Here is an 18173-nt window from a genome sequence, read left to right on the forward strand (position 1 = left end):
GCACTCACTTCCTTCTAGTCGCATTGATTTATCACCTTCAAGGTCGTTTAGGGGGCAACCTTATAATGGTTTTCAGTTTTTCACTCACTCTCTCCTCTTGGGCATCCAGTGATTTACCACATCTTTCTTGCCTGCTTCTACAACACCTCGCACATCTGTTCCCTTTTCTGTTGACCTAGACAGAAATCTAGTTCCAGGCCCCCTGTTGACCATAAGACTCTTAACAGTAACCTCTGAATAGTGCCCTCTGCCTTCAGTTTCTCTATTTTCTCATTCACTCTCTGAGGCAGAGATGAAACAGGGATTTTCCCCAAAGTGTTAGCTGACCATGTTGTTTCTTCATATGGTAAACTCCATTGAGTCCCTGTTAGCTCTAGGATCAAATATAATTTCATCTTTTTACTCTCTTTAAAATATCCCCATATAAGTTTGGTAATGTAAACATGTAACTTATATGTAAGTAAAAATATTCAGGGAATACATGCTCAAAAATGTTTGTAAAATACTATTGTAAATAATAATTAGACTTAATTATTAAAGCAGGAGCTATTTCTTGTCCCTGTCCCTACTTATAAACAACAACCATTCTGACAGACATTTATAGTGAAGAGTTCTGATATTTGTTGTCTTTGTTTTTCTCCAGGGAGGAGAGTGAAAGTGTGCTGACACTCAAGGGCCTGACTCCCACAGGGATGTTGCCTAGTGGAGTGTTGGCTGGAGGACGGCAGACCCTACAAAGTGGTAATGATGCTATGCACCTAGCTGTGCCTCAGATGGACTGGGGCACCCCTCACTCTTTGGCTAACACTACATATAATGCATGCAGGGAGTTTCTTCTGCTTTTCAGTTCCTGTCTCAGCAGCTGACATGGGCAGGGTGCCATATATATACATATATATAGATATATATCTTTATATCTATATATATATATATTAGGCAGTTACTGATCAATACTTGATCAGGGTAGATACTTGAGAGTCTGGTTATTTATTACACAGAAAAAAAATCACAACCCCTCAGATTTTCAGTAGAGGACGTGGAGCCAGCTCATGTTATTCATTATGTCTAGGAAGTCAAATGTAATTGATTATTTATTTATTTATTTAGAAGCATTATTAAAACTTCAGCTCTTGCTTAAAGCCCCTACTTTTAAAGCATGTGAATCAAGAACATTCAGAATGCAAAAATGGAAAAATGTGATTCCCAGTTTTTTATTGTTTGCTTTTCATTTATGTAATTGTATTAGATTGTGCTTATTTTCCATTGGGAAATTTTAGATATTTAATTTTAGTGTTAACAGTCTGCTCTGGGCCCTAGAACATTACTATGCACTTCATTTGCAGACAGATTTGTGCAAGGTTTTGTACTCTGGTAAATGATGCCAAAGTTTGTTTTCTGTGGTGTTTGTCAAATGTTCTATGTATAATTGATCGTCTCTGTAACATGCTGTTTCCTTCCTCTGCAGATGTAGCTGGTTTCTTAAATCTGTCTGTCTTTCTCTAGGTATAGCTGTATGTCTGTATAAGTATGTTAAATTAAACTACCTATCAGACACTTGTCTGTTTCTTGATGTAGAAGCAACTTTGTAGCACCTTGTTTTAAGGTTGGCTGCATTTGCTGCTGCACTATGTGCATTCTGAACAATTATGTAATCGAGTAGATAACTAACTTATTGTTATAAGTGGAGAATAAAGGGGTTGAACTTAAATCCTGTAAGTCAAAATTGAAAGGGTGTTTATTAAGTGTGCCTATATTTTTGCATGAAAATAAAAAGAATTCTACATAAAGCATTCCTGTAATCTGGCTCATTGAATATTTTGTAACAAAAAAAGTTAATTTTTTTTTTGTTTGTGTAAACACTTTTTTAAAAAAAATTTATCACAGTTTAAAATAGGGAAAGAGTGAATGTGAATGTTGCAGACTATGTTCAGTGACCAAAGTTTCATTTCTTTATTTAAACAGTGGGGGAAAAAAGTGACATGGACAGGAGCTGATTTTACTTCTTTTCCAGCCCCCACTGACAATGACTTTCTTATGGGTCATTGTTCTGCTAAGCAAAGCAGCACTTCTGATTTTGTTCCTTATTCTTAATAAGAATAGCTCCTTTTTTGTATGTGTAATAAAACTTAATGATTATAGGGGAGTGACATAGGAAATTTTATTTTTAAACTTTAATTAAAATTTCATTTTAATTGAATTTTCACAATTTCATTTTATTCACCATAAAATTTAAATGCTAGCATTTTATACGTTTGTAATTTGGACAAATTATTTTTTACTTGTAACTTGTAATGTCCTATTATTGTATGTGATTGTTTTGTCTACAACAACCAGTAATGTGTATGAGGAATCCCTCAAGCTATTTTGAAAAACATATTTCCACAATTCCAGTTTTCCAAAATTTCATACTGAATGAGATCTCTCTCTCCCTTTTTCCTTCTTTCTTTCTCATCATCCCTCCCTTCCTTCCTCTCTGTCTCTTTCCTCTCCCCACCTTTCCTCCACTTCCTTTCATCTTTCTCCCCCTCCCCCTCTCTGTCCCTTTCTGTCTCCCTCTCCTTCTCCTTCTCCCTCCAATGATTTTTAGGAATTCTGTAATTCTCTTCCAGGCTGTGCCCCCTTCAGTTTTCTTTAGATGCAATGTAATTCATTATAAGAGGAGAAAATAGATTTGAATAGTTTTCTTAAATGTATATTAAATGAAACGAGATGGAAGAATCACCAAACTCTTCCCATTTTCCTATTCCCCAAAAAGCTTAAATAGGAATGATAGTGTGATAACTTGAATTTTTTAATAATCTTCCATCCAAGATCTCAGAATAATAAAACTGAACAGAGAGAAGGTTACGTTGCTTAGCTAGATACCTACTGCTAGTCAGTTTCTCTTAGATAGTTTGTCAGTTTTTCTGATTTATCTTCAGCATATCTTGTATAGAGGCTTATTTGCAGTTGTACACTGTGTTCTTTTATTTTCATACTTTTTTGGCAGTTCTGAATTTGCATATATCCCAGTAGCGTGACTTTGCCAGGGTCACACAGCTAGGAAGTTTTAAGTGTCTGAGATCAAATTTGAACTTGGGTCCTCCTGAATTCAAGGCTGGTGCTCTATCCACTGCACCAACTAGCTGCCCCCAGGGAAGTCTTGAAAACATTTCCCTTGTTGCTAGAGAATTTTTTGATAAAGCAGCAAGGAATCCCTCTTCTTCATGGACTATTTAATCAGCTTTGATTGAATCACGTGGAAAAATTGAGCCCTAGGCACAGGTAGAATATGGCAAGTTCCTCTCAGGCATTAACTTGACTTTATGGCTTTAGTGTTCTGTTGGAGTGATTTCCTGGAACACAAAATATTCTCGTCTGCAAAAACAAATGTAGAAATAACTCTCAAAGCCACGTGTAAATGATTTTAAGATTATCTTAACATTTTGGATTATTTAATTTCTATGACCTTAAGCACAAAATATATGGAATTATTGAAACATGATAAAGTTTGTACTTATTTTGATTTTTAGTCAAGGAAATTAAGCAATAATAAATAAATTTGATGAACTACACAATAAGATGCTGCCTTCACCAGGACATCTGTCTTGAAGTTGTGGCCATAAATTTCTTAATAATATCATATTCTTCCTGATCATTCAGTATGCCTTTTGAGACACACGATTCAAGCATTGGTGTTCTTGAATCTGTTAGGGTTCTTGTCAGTATGTCCTTGGTAACTGAGAATTGTTGGAGGAAAGAAACTGCTTTTGGAAGAGTTTAGCAATTATCAAGTGATATTCTTTTCAGTTTGTTGTTTATGCTTCAAATTGTCATCTCTCTTTTCCAAGCAATCTGTTTGTTATGATGTTCAGGTTTAAATATGGTGTCATGGAATTTTCCAGGAGGTATTTAGAAGCATTTCCAGGCCTCAAAAGACAGCAAGGAATAGATCAATCCTGGAAAATAGTGTAATATCACTAATCTTTTAAGTCTATGAGGTTTAAGGAAATTTGTATTATCACATTTTGAAATATTTTGCCAACTTTATTAAGAAACTTTCTTACTACTGATTATAATACAATAAAAGTGTATTAAGTGTATATAAAAGTGGTCCCAAAAGTACTATTTTGATTATTGTAATAAAAAATAATTGCCATGACTCAGTAAGCTCTGAACTGATTCACTTTAGTTACCTCTGTTCTCCAGAAGAATAATTTAAAACACAAATTCTTTCCCTCCCTCTACCCCTGAAAAAAAAGAAAAAGTCTAGAATTATTGTAAAAATTCACTTTTTCCTATTGGGTTTTTTAAATTGTAATGCTAATTATCTTTATTTTTAATGAGTGAGCATGCCAGTGGTGAACTGATAGAGGTGGCTGCTTTACCTAATGGCTTCTTGTTTGGGCACATTGCAGGGGCGTTTTCTAATTGTGCAGCACTATATTTTTAAGCTGTGAAGTATACAGTGGATATTACGTGTATGTCTGCTTTGGTTAGTAATGTATTTTATCCATTAAGGAAAATGAACTACTCCTTTGTTCAGTGTTCATGAAATTTCTTTTTGGGCATCAGATTATTTTAAAGTTTTACAAACCAGCAGCTGTTTTTTTCTTTCCCAGTCTCACTGAATTCTTTAAGATTCTTTGGTTCTCTTGCCCTTATAACTGCTTTAAATTAAATTTGCCTTCATTCTTATAAGATGTTTACATTTAAATTGGCCCCTCAACACTTTTGTTGGCCTTATTGTAGAAGTAGCTGTGAGATCGTCTTACTGGTACTGGGCCCTGTGCTCTCTGATAGAAGATGGAGGCAGTCAGGAGAGTGTTCCTCAGCCGTGACAAGGAGAACTAGAGCTCTCTATTAAATTATCCTTTGGGTTACTTGGAGGGTTTTTTATTGATAGGGTTTGAGGATAGAAGTGAGCAAAGGATCCTTGACAGTAAAAAGCACAACAGACACACTGTAGTTCTCTGATTGGGCCACCGTGGCCCACTGTGGGACTCTACCTCTCATCCAGGAACATATGTCCGTATCTGTGCATATATGCCACGGGGAGTTCCTTGTTGGGACAGAAGAGAGGCATTTTCAGCATCCTAGTTAGAGAAGTATTGGACTTGCTCCATGGCCTTTACCTACCTGTTTACCTCAGGTCATATGACAGCAGTGGGAACTTGTCCTCAAGTATTAGTCTCTTTAGACTTTATAATTTTGTCTTCATAAGAGAACACCCTTATAAAGAGAAAAGGCAGTCTTAGTGTTCAGATTATAGCCATGGATGCTTATTGATTTTTCATCCTCTTAAAACCATAGCAGCTTCCTTGGATTTTGAAATTTATACTGTTATTCTTCCCCCTCTCCCCTTTTGAATTTAAATGCTGAGAAAACCCAGGCAGTGAAAAACAGAGTTACATATATGCATAAAAGAAGGACCCAGGCAGCATCAATTTTGATTTATTGTTAAATCCTGTTTTGGCATCTCTTTAGAGAATTTCCATGAGACTGATGGATAGAACATAATAGAGACGCTGTAAAATTCTTGAATCATTGGAATACTGGATCCTAAATGTACACTTAACATAGGAGTGAGCTGGGGCAGGTGCTGAGCTGTCTGCGTAAAGGAATGACTGTCTCTTCTGTGCCCTGACCATTGTTGTCATAGTGCTGTGTGTAATTGTGCTGTGTCAGGAACTGGGGGCGGGGAATGGGGTGGAGCTCTCCCTTTGATAAGGGCACTGTTTTTGGTTAAACTATGAATTGATGTAGCTTGGGGAACTGTGATATTTTAAGTTGATCATTGCCTTTTCTGCTGTACGATATGACCCTTCTCATCTTTCTCGTTCATTTTGCATGCCTCTGCTCACTTCTGTACAGCCACAGTTGAGGCAATTGAGGCTGAAAAAGGTACGATCAGAGTCCTTGCGCTGGGCAAAGATCTGTGGTATGTGGGTGGGCATCAGAAATGTCCCCTGGGGGGGGTCTCACTCTCAGCTTGCACAGCCCAAGATGAATCAGACTCACTGACTCATCATATTTACCCTTAACATGCCTTTTTTCTCCCCTGAATATTATGGTTCATAGTGATAGGACAAGGGAAGTTTTTTAATATTTTTCTAATACAGTGTTCAATCAGCTTTTAACATTCTTATTTTATTAGTATACAGCATGCTAAAAGTTATTTCACGGTGTCTTCAGTCGCTTATTTTAATGGAGATGTCTAAACTTATCCCACAAAGAGTGATTCACTTCATGTTTTGCATGTTTTTGCTCTATTCTGATTTCTTTTAGTGGAGTGATTTAGAATTGGGGGTGGGTTTGTTTTTTGATTTTATTTATTTATTTATTGCCATTTTCTAGAATGCACCCAAATGTGCAAGAATTGTCATATTTTCCCACCACAATTTGGGCTGTAGTCTGCTTCTATGATTCCTGTTTATGTATTTCATGTGTTGACCTCTGATAGTGCACATTGCTGCCTATGTTGCTGCCCCAGCCGTATGTTTGATACATGGTGCACAGATTCTGAGCCCCAGGGACTGCACGTGTGAAACAGCTTGTCTGTACCCACAGTGTGGGGATCTTTCTCGTGCATGTATGATTGAGGGATGCACCATGGCACTTGGAGAAGATTGCCTTGACCTCAGTGGAGGGTTTCTGAATAACAATTGGTGAATGGTGTTCCATTGAGGAGTCTTCTCCTGTAGCATGAGACTAAACACCTTTGGGCGTCAGCCATACTCTTCTTCAAACTCATGCAGATATTTTACCTCCTTCTTCATTTCACATAGGTGATGAGAAGGGTGGGAGTGCCCAGGCCTCCTCAGCAGTTCTAATCCAGTAAATTTTAACCTGTTGCACTTGACTCTTTCTTCCCCTCATGTTTCTGGTGCAGTGGAGATCTCAGGGTCTGAGTTAGAATGAGCCTGATGCAGAGAGGTCAGACTGAGGTCAACTTGATACTGTTGATTGGTTTTTGATGAGATTGTGTTTGGGGTTTTTTTGTTTCCTTCAATTTTTAAGGCTATGCTAACACTTTCCATCCATAATGCTCTATTATTTATTTTCAAGTAATTTACATCATGTTTGTCGTTTAACATTTTAGGGGGAAAACTCAACTTAAAAGTTTTTTATGCTGCTTATAGCCATGATTGCTCCTTTGGGCTTTTTATCTTTAAGAAAAAATAATTTATTATTATTTTTTGAAGTTAGACTTTTTTTTTTCCTATTACTGACTTATCAAATTTGCATTTTGTTAAGCAATACGAGGATTCTCTCCACCACATAGAATCTGCAGTTTTGAAGAAGCAAAAGGTTTGGATAGGATCAATGAGAGAATGCCACCCCGGAAAGACGCTGTGCAGCAAGATGGTTTCAATTCTCTGAACACCGCACATACCACTGAGAACCACGGGACTGGCAACCACAGTGCCCAGTGACCCACGGCTTCCCGGGTACTCTCGCATCTCGGGCCCCAGATGGACAGGACACCCAAGGAGCCAGAGGGATCAGCTAAGCTGACTGTAAATGTCACCGGTCCCTTTGGAGAAACCATTGTGCTTTTGAGACCCCAATTCCCTCCCCAGAAGGAGGCTTGAGGGCCCTGGGATGTGCTGTGCTATTGATGAAGTTGCATTGCTGGCAGCCGAGCCAAGGTGGGGAGTAGAAAGCAAGGGGTCTGGGGCTGTTTTCTGTGGAGAGCATCTTGACCTCCATTTATGCTTGTGATTCACACATTTAAGTTTACAAATGAGAATTCCTCCCTCTCCCTCCTAGTACTAGATTTTTTTTCCAATCAAGACTTCAGACACACTTAAATACTATTTATTCATGGATTTTGGTTTCTTAAAATGTCTTTAAAGGTTATATTAGAATGGTCTTAAAATACAATTCTGGGGTTACAAAGTTGTATTTTTGAATCATGGGGAAAATACCAAAAAACCCAGTTGGCAAATGTTCAAAGTGCTGACCTCAAGTCTACAGTCTTCACTAGTTCTGTATTATAGTTTAATTTTTGATTATGGATGCATAATCTATCTCAAGGCAGAACTTTGTTACTTGATCACAGATCCAAAAACTCAAATTAGAATCTTTTTTGCCCAGATCTTTTGAGATTTGTACCCTTGGGATTTAAAAAGAAAACTCCTAAATTTCAAAAGTACATAATTACAGAATTGCTCATTTAAGGTATCTTTAAAAAAGCTTGTACGTTGTCAAAAGTAAATTTTACTTCAGATCATGTCTGTAAAACTTGACATTGTATTTTGTGTATGCATGTTTTCATTTTGCAAATATTTAATATATAGGCCTATGATGTACAGGTACGACATGTATAGGTTGCCTAGATGTTATGGGGACTTTTAGTTTATTGTGAGTATTCAAATTACTTAAGTAGCCAGCAGGGCTGTTGGCTTCCTATAATTTTTATGAATTCTTATAAAGGAAATGGAAAATGTCCTGGAAGTGTTTTTGTTTATAAAAATGCTGCATAGAAGCTATGGTTCAGCTCAACCATTCAGACATTTGTGAAAGCGTAAAGTCAAAACTGCATGTTGAAGTTTTTATTTTGATAGTTACAGGACTGCTTGGTTAAAATAAATGGAACCATGTGCTAGTTTTTCACAATTATTGGTCTGTCTAGAATGCCGCTCTAGCTGGTATCTCCCTTTACTTTGGTGACCTCATGCCCTGGAAAACAGCTCAGAACTCCAGGCAGCGGAGCCATCTCTTATTCTGTTTGCCAGAAAGTGCACCCTGTATGGTCTCCTGTCTAAGTTGGAAATATTATGCATGTGCAGGACTATTTGAATATTTTATAAACAGTAGCACACAATAAATTCCATGCATGGGCCGCTGCTCTTATCTCTGTGTTGGGTTTTATTTGGAAGCTGTGATCTGATCTCATCTGGCTTAGATTTTTTCAAATTAGAAGATTTTCTGAATCTGTGTCTATTCAATTCAGTAGGTACCAAGAAGCTGGGAACCTCATCCTTTAAAAAAAAAAAAAAATGTGTTTTATCTCTTTGATAGTAAGCTGCTGTTGTGATTTGGCAGGTCAGATTCCTGTCATCTGAAAGTTTGATTTCCCTGACGTGGTGTTTGTGCTTTTGCCACCTAAATCTATATGGAAGCATATACTGTATATTTGTTGTGTAAATTTGCAAAAAGAAAATGTCATTGTTTCAGACAATGTTATTGTGCCCTAGAATTAGTTCACATTTAGTGATAGCTACTTTAAGTGTTTTGACTGCAGGCAGGAAAAGTCTTAAAAGCTGCCTATATGCTATTAAATTCTCATCTGTGACACCTTTTTCTGGAAACTAAGCAACTAGGGTTTAGTGGGTTTTTGGGGTTTTTTTTTTTTTTGCAAATAATAGGACATAATTGATAGAAATAAGAATATTACTTTTGTGCAATAGTAATATTAATAGATTATAAACATTTGTTGAAATAGTTATTATGAACTTTCCCTTATTATAAGAGATAACCAACAGTATTTTTTCAAGGATTGATTATTTTCTCTTTAAATCAGTCATCTTTTTTATCCAGGAACTTTCCCCAAAGATGTTAAACACTACTTCACATAGGGAAGATGAGTACCTCTAAAATCCTTTCTAATTGAGCATTCAGCAGCTTGTTATACTCAGAGTGATTCCCCCCCCCCCCCTTTAGACTTGATTGATTCATTATTATGCCTAAGTAATGTCTGCATGGTGACATTGGCATTGGTCATTTTTGAATAAAAACCCGTCTGCTCTTCAGAGCTGGTTTCATTGCAAAGTATAGTATTTATCAAGCAATTTTGAGAAAAGTGAATGTGTGTTGTACTAATTTGGATATTAAGAAATTTAATCTCTCCTTATTCATGGTACACACTGCAAAAATATAAATTGTAATTTAAATACGATATTTCATTGTCTTTGGCATCATTCCCTTTCCTAATAAAGGATGGCTCTTTTGTCATCTGTACCTAAAAAAACCCAAAAGTCCCCAAATCAACAGACCTTTTTTCCTTTTTAAATCTCCCAGCTGTTCCGCATTGACACTGTTGACACAGATTTACTTTTGTAGCAAAAGACTGAACATTGACTAGAAACCTCAAAAAGTCTCCTTTCACTCCTTATACTAGTTTCTGTTCACAAGTCTTTCTTGCCTATTGCTATAGGAGGGGAATAGCAGGGGAAATGGAGCCATATTGTGGTTCAGTGTCCTTGGAACATTTCTTCTGCCTTTCACTTAGCTAATCAGTAAGTATTTATTAAGATCCTACTTTGTGCTTTGAAGTTGCCCTATAATAGCTTTGGGACTCCTGCTACAATTCATTCTCTACATACATCAAGGGAAATGAACTTGACTGGTGACATTTCAAAATATTGGTGATCTTCTCCAGCTTTTTGGTGATGCTTGCAATGCAGGGTAATGATGCCAAATGAGACATTTTTGAAAAGCCTATATGATCACTGGTCTGTAGACCTTCATTCGGGCCTAGAACTCATTTGCCGCCTATGAGTGTATATGAACTAGGGATGACTTTGATGAAAATTAAAATTAGTTTCTTGGTCCTACATCAAGGCAGGTTTAATTGTTCATAGTTAATGTCAATAACTCTTGCCTGGAAAAGCGAAAGGATGGCTGGCCCGATCCTGTGCTCGACTACTAAGATATCACAGGTCTCACCTTCATCAGTCACTAGTCCTGTGTTATGAATCAGATTGGATGGAAATTTAGTCTATCATTTCCTGGAAATTATACCTTGTGAAGAAGTAGGCAGAAGGAGTCACCTGGCATTTCCACTCAGATACTTCACTTTCAGGGAAAATAAATTTTAGGGATTGAATAAGCTAGTTTCCTGGCTGCGTATTTCACTATTTATTGTTGAGCTTTTCTTACCGTCCTTTTTGCTGTTTTCTGCCTGGATTGAATCCCGTCAGATTTGGTATACAGAATATTTATATTATACTAAAAAGGACATTCTACCCTACGGTATTGATGGAAAGCCTATCCTGGACACAGTTGATTCCTTCATGCCCACCCTGACCTGATAGATCACTTTAATTCTCTGAGGTACTGAGTTATGCCCATCTCAACAAAATACTGATAAATAGATTCCATATGACTTTCCCTGAAATATAGTCAAATCTGGACTGAACAAAAACATTCAGGATTGGAAGTAGCCTGTGGGACCAATGATTCTACTTCTGTCTGTCTGGTACCTTCATCCCAGCCATCCTTTGGTGAATTTGAGGAGTGTTGACAGCCACCTGAGCTCCATTGGCAACGAATAGGGGTCAGAATAAGCCAGGTCTTTGGCAGGGGGCCAGTCCCCCACTATTCTCATTAGGGAGAATTTGGTCCTGGCAGTCTAACTGGCCAGGGCTACTCAATCACAAGGGTCCAACATTTCAGCAGTTTGGAGAGTAAAGTGATAGGAGAGGACAGCTGTAGCTCAGCCATAGCCCAGAGTCTGAGGAGATCAAGCTTTCACTTCACTTGAAAGAAAGAGAAGGAAGGAACCAAGGCTTAGCAGGGTAAGTCACTTCTTCATCAACTTGTCTTCTTTATAGCTGAGTGAAGTGTTTATCCTCCAGAAGAGTGTTAATCACTGATTAGGAGCTGAGTGGGGCTGTTTGAGCATACTCAAATAGATAAATGTCTTTCAGCTATTTCTTTTTAGTTCTCCCTTTTTCACAAAGACCCCACAATATCCTCCTCTCCCTTTTCTTTCCTCTCTCAAGGGAGGAAAAAAAAATCAATTTTTTAATTGCTGGTGGGTGACTCAGAAAATAAGAATTCAAATAAGAACAGACAGATGGGCTCTTCGGGTGGTACAGGAATCTGAGGGGGGGAGATTTTGATTTAGTAACCTGTAGGGGGAAACTAAGGATTTGATGTGGGAACTCGAAATCTAAAACTCTAAATGAGCTGGGGCTGCTTGGGATCTGGATTCTGGGTCAAAGGAGAAGTAGTATCTCCATGGGAGGATGGCCACATGTAGAAGTTAGAAACTAGTGGGATCTGGCTCCCTGGAAATTAACTTTTTCTAGGCTGATGTAATGACCCTGTTTTGGGGATGGGATAGGATGTATGAAGAAGCTTTTAAGAGACTCCATTTCTACCTCTGTAACTTTTTCTGTCTCCTTGCATGTTCTTGCCCTATTCTTTCCCACTTCTGTCCTCCGTCCCTTCCCTTGTTAATCTTACTGAGCTTTAAAGAGTCCAGGACTGTTAGCAGGAATGTTTCAGTCAGGGGACCTGAATTTGGGTCTCAGGCACAGATATGAGGACAGTGTTATATATAGATGCAAATGCATAGACCATCTCCATTCCATATCCTTAATCCTCTGCCAAGAAATCACTTCTCTGTTCTGCATCGTTCATATGCTTCCCACAGTGGCTCTCCCACTGCTTACTTAGGCTGGGACTGACCCCATAAGACAAAGCCCTAGGGAGTCCATGTGTCAACTTGTCCCATGGGGAGAAAAAGTCTCCCTAGAGATAGATAAATGGGGCAAAGAGTAATTTCCTTATTTCTAGTCCTAAATGGCTTCCATTTCTAAGGGAGACTTCAAGGTTAGCCATTAGGCTGATACTTCTGACTTGAATTATAAGTTTTTGCTGCTAGTAACTGAGCTAACTAGTCTCCTTCCCCTCATACAACAAAAGACCTGCTTTCTTTGGTATTGCTGGGGATTTCAGGGCAGATGGTGAAGGGAAGCAGATTGTTCAGGGTTATAGTTCCATAGCCCCTGGAGCTGCCACTTGTCACTGTCAGTAGGAGAACTGAAGTCTGGGGAAGGAAATAGGGGATTTGAGCATTTCATTTTTTGCTAACTCTGGTCTTAGCCCAGAGGATTATCCAATAGTTTCCCCTGTAAATGCAAAAGTTTTGATACTGAAATGAGAACTTTTCTCTGCACTAACAAGTGGTTTATTAAATATCATGTCCCTGACATCATAACTGCTACCTACCCTTTTTCTTTTACTTGAAATGGTTACTGCAAAGTAATCCCTCTGTCTCATCATTAAACCTCTTGATTCCTGTAACTTGCCTTTTCTGCCTTAAAATGGATCCAGGCTTCCCTATTGCTGCTTCTGACTGCCATGTTCTCTCTTGCCTTGGTTGTTATCAGTGGCCCAAAATGTTTCTTATTCCCCTGTGGACCAACCAGGCCAGTCTGTTTGCTATACCCATGTTTAAGATGATCTTGTCTCTGCCTTTGCAAATATACCTTCCATCTCATAAAGCTTCATCTCCATCCGTCTCTGTTCACCCATGAAAACTCCATCTCTTCTAGGAACATTTTAATTAGCCCCTCTTCACTGAAGATGTCTTCATGAAACGTAGTCTTCAAGCACTTATGTGCTTGGTTTTCATAATACCAATTTATACTTGTTTGTGTCTTTTTAAAATTTTATGTCTTTTCATGTCTTCCTCCCTTCTCCCCTACCCCCCAATTAGATGGTTAGCTCTCCCACTAGATGGTTAAATCAGAAGCTGCCTTCTCATGTTATTCAAAATTCCCTATTATGGGGCTCGATGTGCAATAGGCACTCTAAATATTTGTTGACATCAGAACAGTGCCCTCTCCTGAGAAACTTGAATAAGCTGTGATAGTTAAGCTCTGGCAGGCTTATTCCACACGTATCCAATCCTCAGGAGGCAGTTCCACTTCCACACCGCAGACTCCAGCTGACATGGCTCCTCGTCGAAGGCGAAGGAAGCACTCTGCACCAGTGGCTTCCCCCCAGGGGGCTCTGACCCCCACAGTCTCAGGTCCCAGCATTGATGCACTTGGCTTTCTCTCTTTGGAGAGTAATGTTCCTGGCCTATCCCAGGTTATCCTTCAGAAGCTGAACATGAAGAGCTATGAGGAATACAAGTGAGAACTTAACCTTGGACAGAGGAAGGCTTTGTGTTTTGGGTGGGGGGAACATAATTAGGAGGTGTGGATAAAGCATTTGAAATAATCCTTCATGCCCCCCTTCCTCAGGGACTTGCCTGTGTCATTCTTGAAAGGAGCTATGGATGAGGAGATTTAGAAAGTATGAAGGATTTGAAGAGAGGATGAGAGTTTGGGGGGCAGGGATTCTGCGATATTGTTTCTGCAGGGCAGTGGTGAATGGGGGAACCCCTGGGTCAGGCTTTGGGATTCGTAGCCTCAGTGACATGTTCCAGCGCCTGGAAGACACCTTTCGGTTCTGCGCCCAATGCCGAGTGCTTCCTGACCAGCTTCCTGATTGTCAGCTCCTTCGTCGCTGTAAGAGGTAAGATTGCGGCAGGGGGAGGTGCCAGGGAGAGTCCTGTCTGTGATTTCCTCTACAGACTTCTGTGGCCCCTTCTCCACCAGGTGCAGAAATGTCTATTACTGTAGTCCCGGGTGCCAGAAGGCAGACTGGCCAGCACACAAGAAGGTCTGTGGGGAACTTCAGCTTGTTGCTATAGACCGGCTCTTGGAGTGGCTCGTGGTCACAGGTGGGGAGTAGGAATCTGGGGCAGGGGCTGTAGAAGTAGACACTGGTGGTGGGTGGAAAGAAGGCTTGGGGGAGGGAGCGGAAAGCGAGATCCTGGCAGAATGGAGAGGGACAGGGAGGATAGGGTAGGGAGAAGGAAGCTCATATGCCTGGACAGAACTCATTTGGAAAATTGCTTTCTCTCTTACTAGACATGGCCTCTCTTATCTCATCACATTTGGACTTTTCTTTTCTCTCTTCAGGTGACCTCTCCTTACCTTCAGGGCCGTGGCCATGGCCACCAGGGGCTGTTCAGGACTGGAATACTTGGTTTTCCATGTGGGGAACACAGCTGGATACCATGCTGGAATCTGTTTTGGGAAGTCATGCAATGTCCACCTTGTGGGACAGTGTGGGGCGGCCACGGCCAGACCCAGAAAGCCTCCGGGGCTCCCTGCGACGGCTTCTCTCAGACACCCTTTCTCAGCCCCTGACATTGGGATTAGGGCTGCGGACTTTGGTGGGGAGTACAGGGAAGCCAGGGGGGATCACAGTGCATGTGGTAGGTGCCTCCCATGTAGAGGCTTTCCTTGCCAGCCATGGGGCCTATGATGAGCTCAGACATATGTTTCCTGGATATGCTGACCTCCACATAGTCATGATTGGTGTCGACTTGGCTGTGGAATCCCTCCCACAGCTTTCCTCAGTCTTACCCTCAGCTTCTGATACAATTCAGCTCAGCAGCTACCAGGGCCTGTATCATGACTTCTGGGAAGAACAAATAGAGACGGGCCGGGCAGTCTGGCCAGACCTGGTAGCAGGGTTTCATCCAGGTAGGTTGTGACTTCTTAGGGGGGGCTGGGATTCCCAGAGGAAATATTGGTGCTCTCTCTTCATGAGAGGAGCCACTGATCTTAACTTCTTTCTTCCTGTCCTTGGGACTCAGTTACTTGGTCCGGTCCATAAGTAACATACTATTGACCTTGGTTGGTCACTAGCCATTCATGCTATAATTGGGCCCAGATCGGCCCCAAAAAAACCTTAGGAGATGGAAGAGAGGTTGTTGAAGTAGCCCCCATGATTCACCTACTTGCGGCTAGCCTTCCCTTCCTTGCTCTTAGGTTTTCATGCCAGCCAAGACTTGATGGCTGGCTGGCTGCCCACTCTACTGCTGCTTCGTGATTATGAGATCCCCACTATCTTCACTGTCTATAGGTGAGCTCCTTTACCCATCCCACACACCGCATTTTGTGTAGAGGAGCTCCTCCTGCCCTTCCCCATCTTCATCCTCTAGGGGTACCCTTCTTCTCTGAACTTGTTTGCTATGCCCAAAGAGCATGACCCTGTTCTGTATTTATAGGGATGAAGTAAGACCCAGGCTCTATATAAAGGGAGCATCGGTCCTGAGCTATTTCTCTGCCATCTTTAGTCAACAGGAGCTGACAGCCTCTCTGCAGATCCTCATGAAACTGGAGACTGGAATCATTGCTTATGGAGATAACCCGTTTGCTTCCCTTAAACCTGAGCAAGCCTATACCAACCCCAACAAGCAGCCTGTGTACTGCAGTGCCTACTACATCATGTTTCGGGGGACTACCCATCAATTGAATGGAGAGGAAGCAGTAGGAAAAACAAATCATAGGATGTAGACATCTGGGGAAACTACAAACATCCTTTGATCCTCACGGCAATCCTTGGGGGACCTTTATTGGCCCCATTTTATACTGGAGGAAACTGAGGCAGAATGATTTGCTCAGGGTCACACAGCTAGTCTATGTCTGAGGGCAGAACCGCACTTGTTCCCCCCAACTCCAGTCGGCTCCTAGTCCTTGAATCAGTGCCTGTTCTATCCTTTGAGAAGTGTCCTAAGTACCACCTTTTCTGCTGCTCTTGAGGATTTGAGGATTGGCCTTAAACTTGTCCTTGGAACTGCCTCTGCTCTACTGTTAGTATTTCAGGTGCTTGTGAGCTCTTAGTTTTGGATTGATGGAATTCCTCTGTATCACAAGGTCCCTGCTGGCTCAATAAATTTCTTTAGGATTTCTGGAGTCTTTTGTTTATTAGCCCTGTTGCCTATTTTTAGATCAGATTTGTGAATTGATTGGTAGAGGGAACTCCTGAAGAGGAAACTCCTATCAACTCAGTTTTGCAATCTGCTCTTAGACAATTGCCGGAAACATTGCCAATTAAAGTCCTTGCTCAGCTTCACACAGCCAGCCTAGTGTGTGTGTGCTGGATGAGGGACTTAAAGCCGGGTCCTTCTGACCCACAAGCTCTCTCTGTGCATGTCATCCTGCTTCTCACTCTCTTCTTAAGTTGGAGGGAAGGGAGATACTTCAGCTAGGACCTCAGGGCTGAGCTACTCAGCCCTGCCAGATGATAATGAGCAGTGTCTTTTTTTTTTTTTAATTTTTATTAAAGTTTTTATTTTTCATATTTTCCAAAACATTTGCATGAATTCTTCAACATTAGCTCTTACAAAACCCTGTGTTTCAATTCCCTCCCCTTCCCCCATGCCGTCCCCTAGATGGCAAGTAGTCCAATATATGTTAAATATGGTAGAAATATATGTTAAATCCAATATATGTATACATATTTATGCAATTATCATGCTGCACAAGGAAAAAAGAAAAGATAAAATGCAAGCAAACGACAAGAGTGAAAATGCTGTTCTGATCCACACTCAGTTCCTACAATCTTCTCTCTGGGTGTAGATGGTTCTCTCTATCACAAGACCATTGGAACTGGGTCTAAATCATCTCATTGTTGAAGAGAGCCATCAGCTAGGTGGTACAGTGGATAGAGCACAGCCCTGAAGTTAGGGGGACCTGATCTCAGACAATTCCTAGCTGTGTAACCCTGGGCAAGTCACTTAACCCCCATTGACTCAGTAGGAAAAAAAAAAAATTGATCCTCATACAATCTTGTTGCCATGTATAATGATCTCCTGGTTCTTGAGCAGTGTCTTTTCAAGCCTGTCCCCTCGGCTTGTCCTCTCGCATCCCAGCTCTTCTTGTCTTTGTGGATCTCTGGAGATTCCTGGGTCTTCCTTTCAGCTGGGCTCGATCACTCTCTCTCCACTCCCTCCCAGCACGTTTCACACCCCAACTAGGTGAATGTAATGCTACCTCTTACTCAATAAAATATTTATTGAGCTACTGTGGTATGCTCAGAATGCAGTGACACGTGCAGAGGACCTGAACAGGATCCCAGTACTTGGAAAAGCTTAGTTTTTAAGAAATAAACATCATGAAACTGATTCATGCAAATAAAATGAAACACCTTTTGGGAGAGAGCGTTGAATGGAGCAAGCCTTCAAGAATGGGTAAAATTTAGAAAGGCACAAAGAATGGTGAATGTGTCCTGGGTAGAAAGAATGATAGCAAAGGTATGAAAATGGGATCATCCAGGCCATGGTTATAGAACAGGGAATAGTCTTAGATCTCAGAGCTGGAAGGTTTTCAGAGACCATTTAGACCCTAGATTCTTAGCCTTTTTTTTTTTTTTTTTTTTGTAGATTCTTTTTGGTAGTCTGGTGAAAGCTGTAGATCTCTTTTCAGAATAATTGTGTTTTTAACGAGGATACAAAATTTTGGTTTAGAAATTAATAAAAAGAAAAACGTCATTTTTTCCCTCCTCCAAGCTCACAGAGCCCCCAGAAATCATTGATGCTTTGGGGACAGGGTTAGGGGTGTCTTTGAACTTCGTGTTAAGAACCTCTGATCTGAATCAACCATTTAATTTTA

The 18173-nt window shown here is 40.4% G+C and overlaps 2 protein-coding genes across 7 annotated transcripts in view; both read left to right on the plus strand.

Annotated features, from left to right (window-relative positions):
* PPP3CB (protein phosphatase 3 catalytic subunit beta) overlaps positions 1-8838 on the plus strand; it is a 47042-nt gene extending 38204 nt beyond the window's left edge. For 2 of the 4 annotated variants that reach the window (XM_074296845.1, XM_074296846.1), the window contains exons 12-14: positions 644-741; positions 5854-5883; positions 7237-8838. In XM_074296845.1, coding sequence (XP_074152946.1) covers positions 644-741; positions 5854-5883; positions 7237-7415 — 307 coding nt within the window. In that variant the 3' untranslated portion in view covers positions 7416-8838. The remainder of the gene's footprint in view (positions 1-643; positions 742-5853; positions 5884-7236) is intronic. The other 2 variants (XM_074296847.1, XM_074296848.1) reach the window with 1 other exon arrangement.
* Positions 8839-11464: 2626 nt separating this feature from the next.
* On the plus strand, positions 11465-16468 carry MSS51 (MSS51 mitochondrial translational activator). Of its 3 annotated transcripts, XM_074296855.1 has the most exons (7): positions 11465-11504; positions 13634-13856; positions 14086-14241; positions 14325-14449; positions 14691-15260; positions 15549-15642; positions 15857-16468. In XM_074296855.1, the coding sequence occupies exons 2-7, from the start codon at positions 13672-13674 to the stop codon at positions 16074-16076; spliced, it is 1350 nt and encodes a 449-aa protein (XP_074152956.1). In that variant the 5' UTR covers positions 11465-11504; positions 13634-13671; the 3' UTR covers positions 16077-16468. The 3 variants fall into 3 exon arrangements, with proteins under 3 accessions (XP_074152956.1, XP_074152955.1, XP_074152957.1); XM_074296854.1 differs by lacking the exon at positions 11465-11504 and having other exon boundaries at positions 13563-13856; XM_074296856.1 differs by lacking the exons at positions 11465-11504; positions 13634-13856 and having other exon boundaries at positions 13980-14241; positions 14300-14449.
* The last annotated feature ends 1705 nt before the right edge of the window (positions 16469-18173 follow it).

Source organism: Sminthopsis crassicaudata, chromosome 2 (assembly GCF_048593235.1).
Source record: "Sminthopsis crassicaudata isolate SCR6 chromosome 2, ASM4859323v1, whole genome shotgun sequence".
NCBI classification, from domain to species: domain Eukaryota; kingdom Metazoa; phylum Chordata; class Mammalia; order Dasyuromorphia; family Dasyuridae; genus Sminthopsis; species Sminthopsis crassicaudata.

Excerpts from the sequence above, each read along its gene's own strand:
- MSS51 (XM_074296855.1), top strand. The coding sequence starts at position 13,672 with ATGGCTCCTCGTCGAAGGCGAAGGAAGCACTCTGCACCAGTGGCTTCC. Across the intron at positions 14,242-14,324 it reads CTCCTTCGTCGCTGTAAGAG|GTGCAGAAATGTCTATTACT; the intron begins GTAAGATTGCGG and ends CTTCTCCACCAG. Across the intron at positions 15,643-15,856 it reads ACTATCTTCACTGTCTATAG|TCAACAGGAGCTGACAGCCT; the intron begins GTGAGCTCCTTT and ends TGCCATCTTTAG.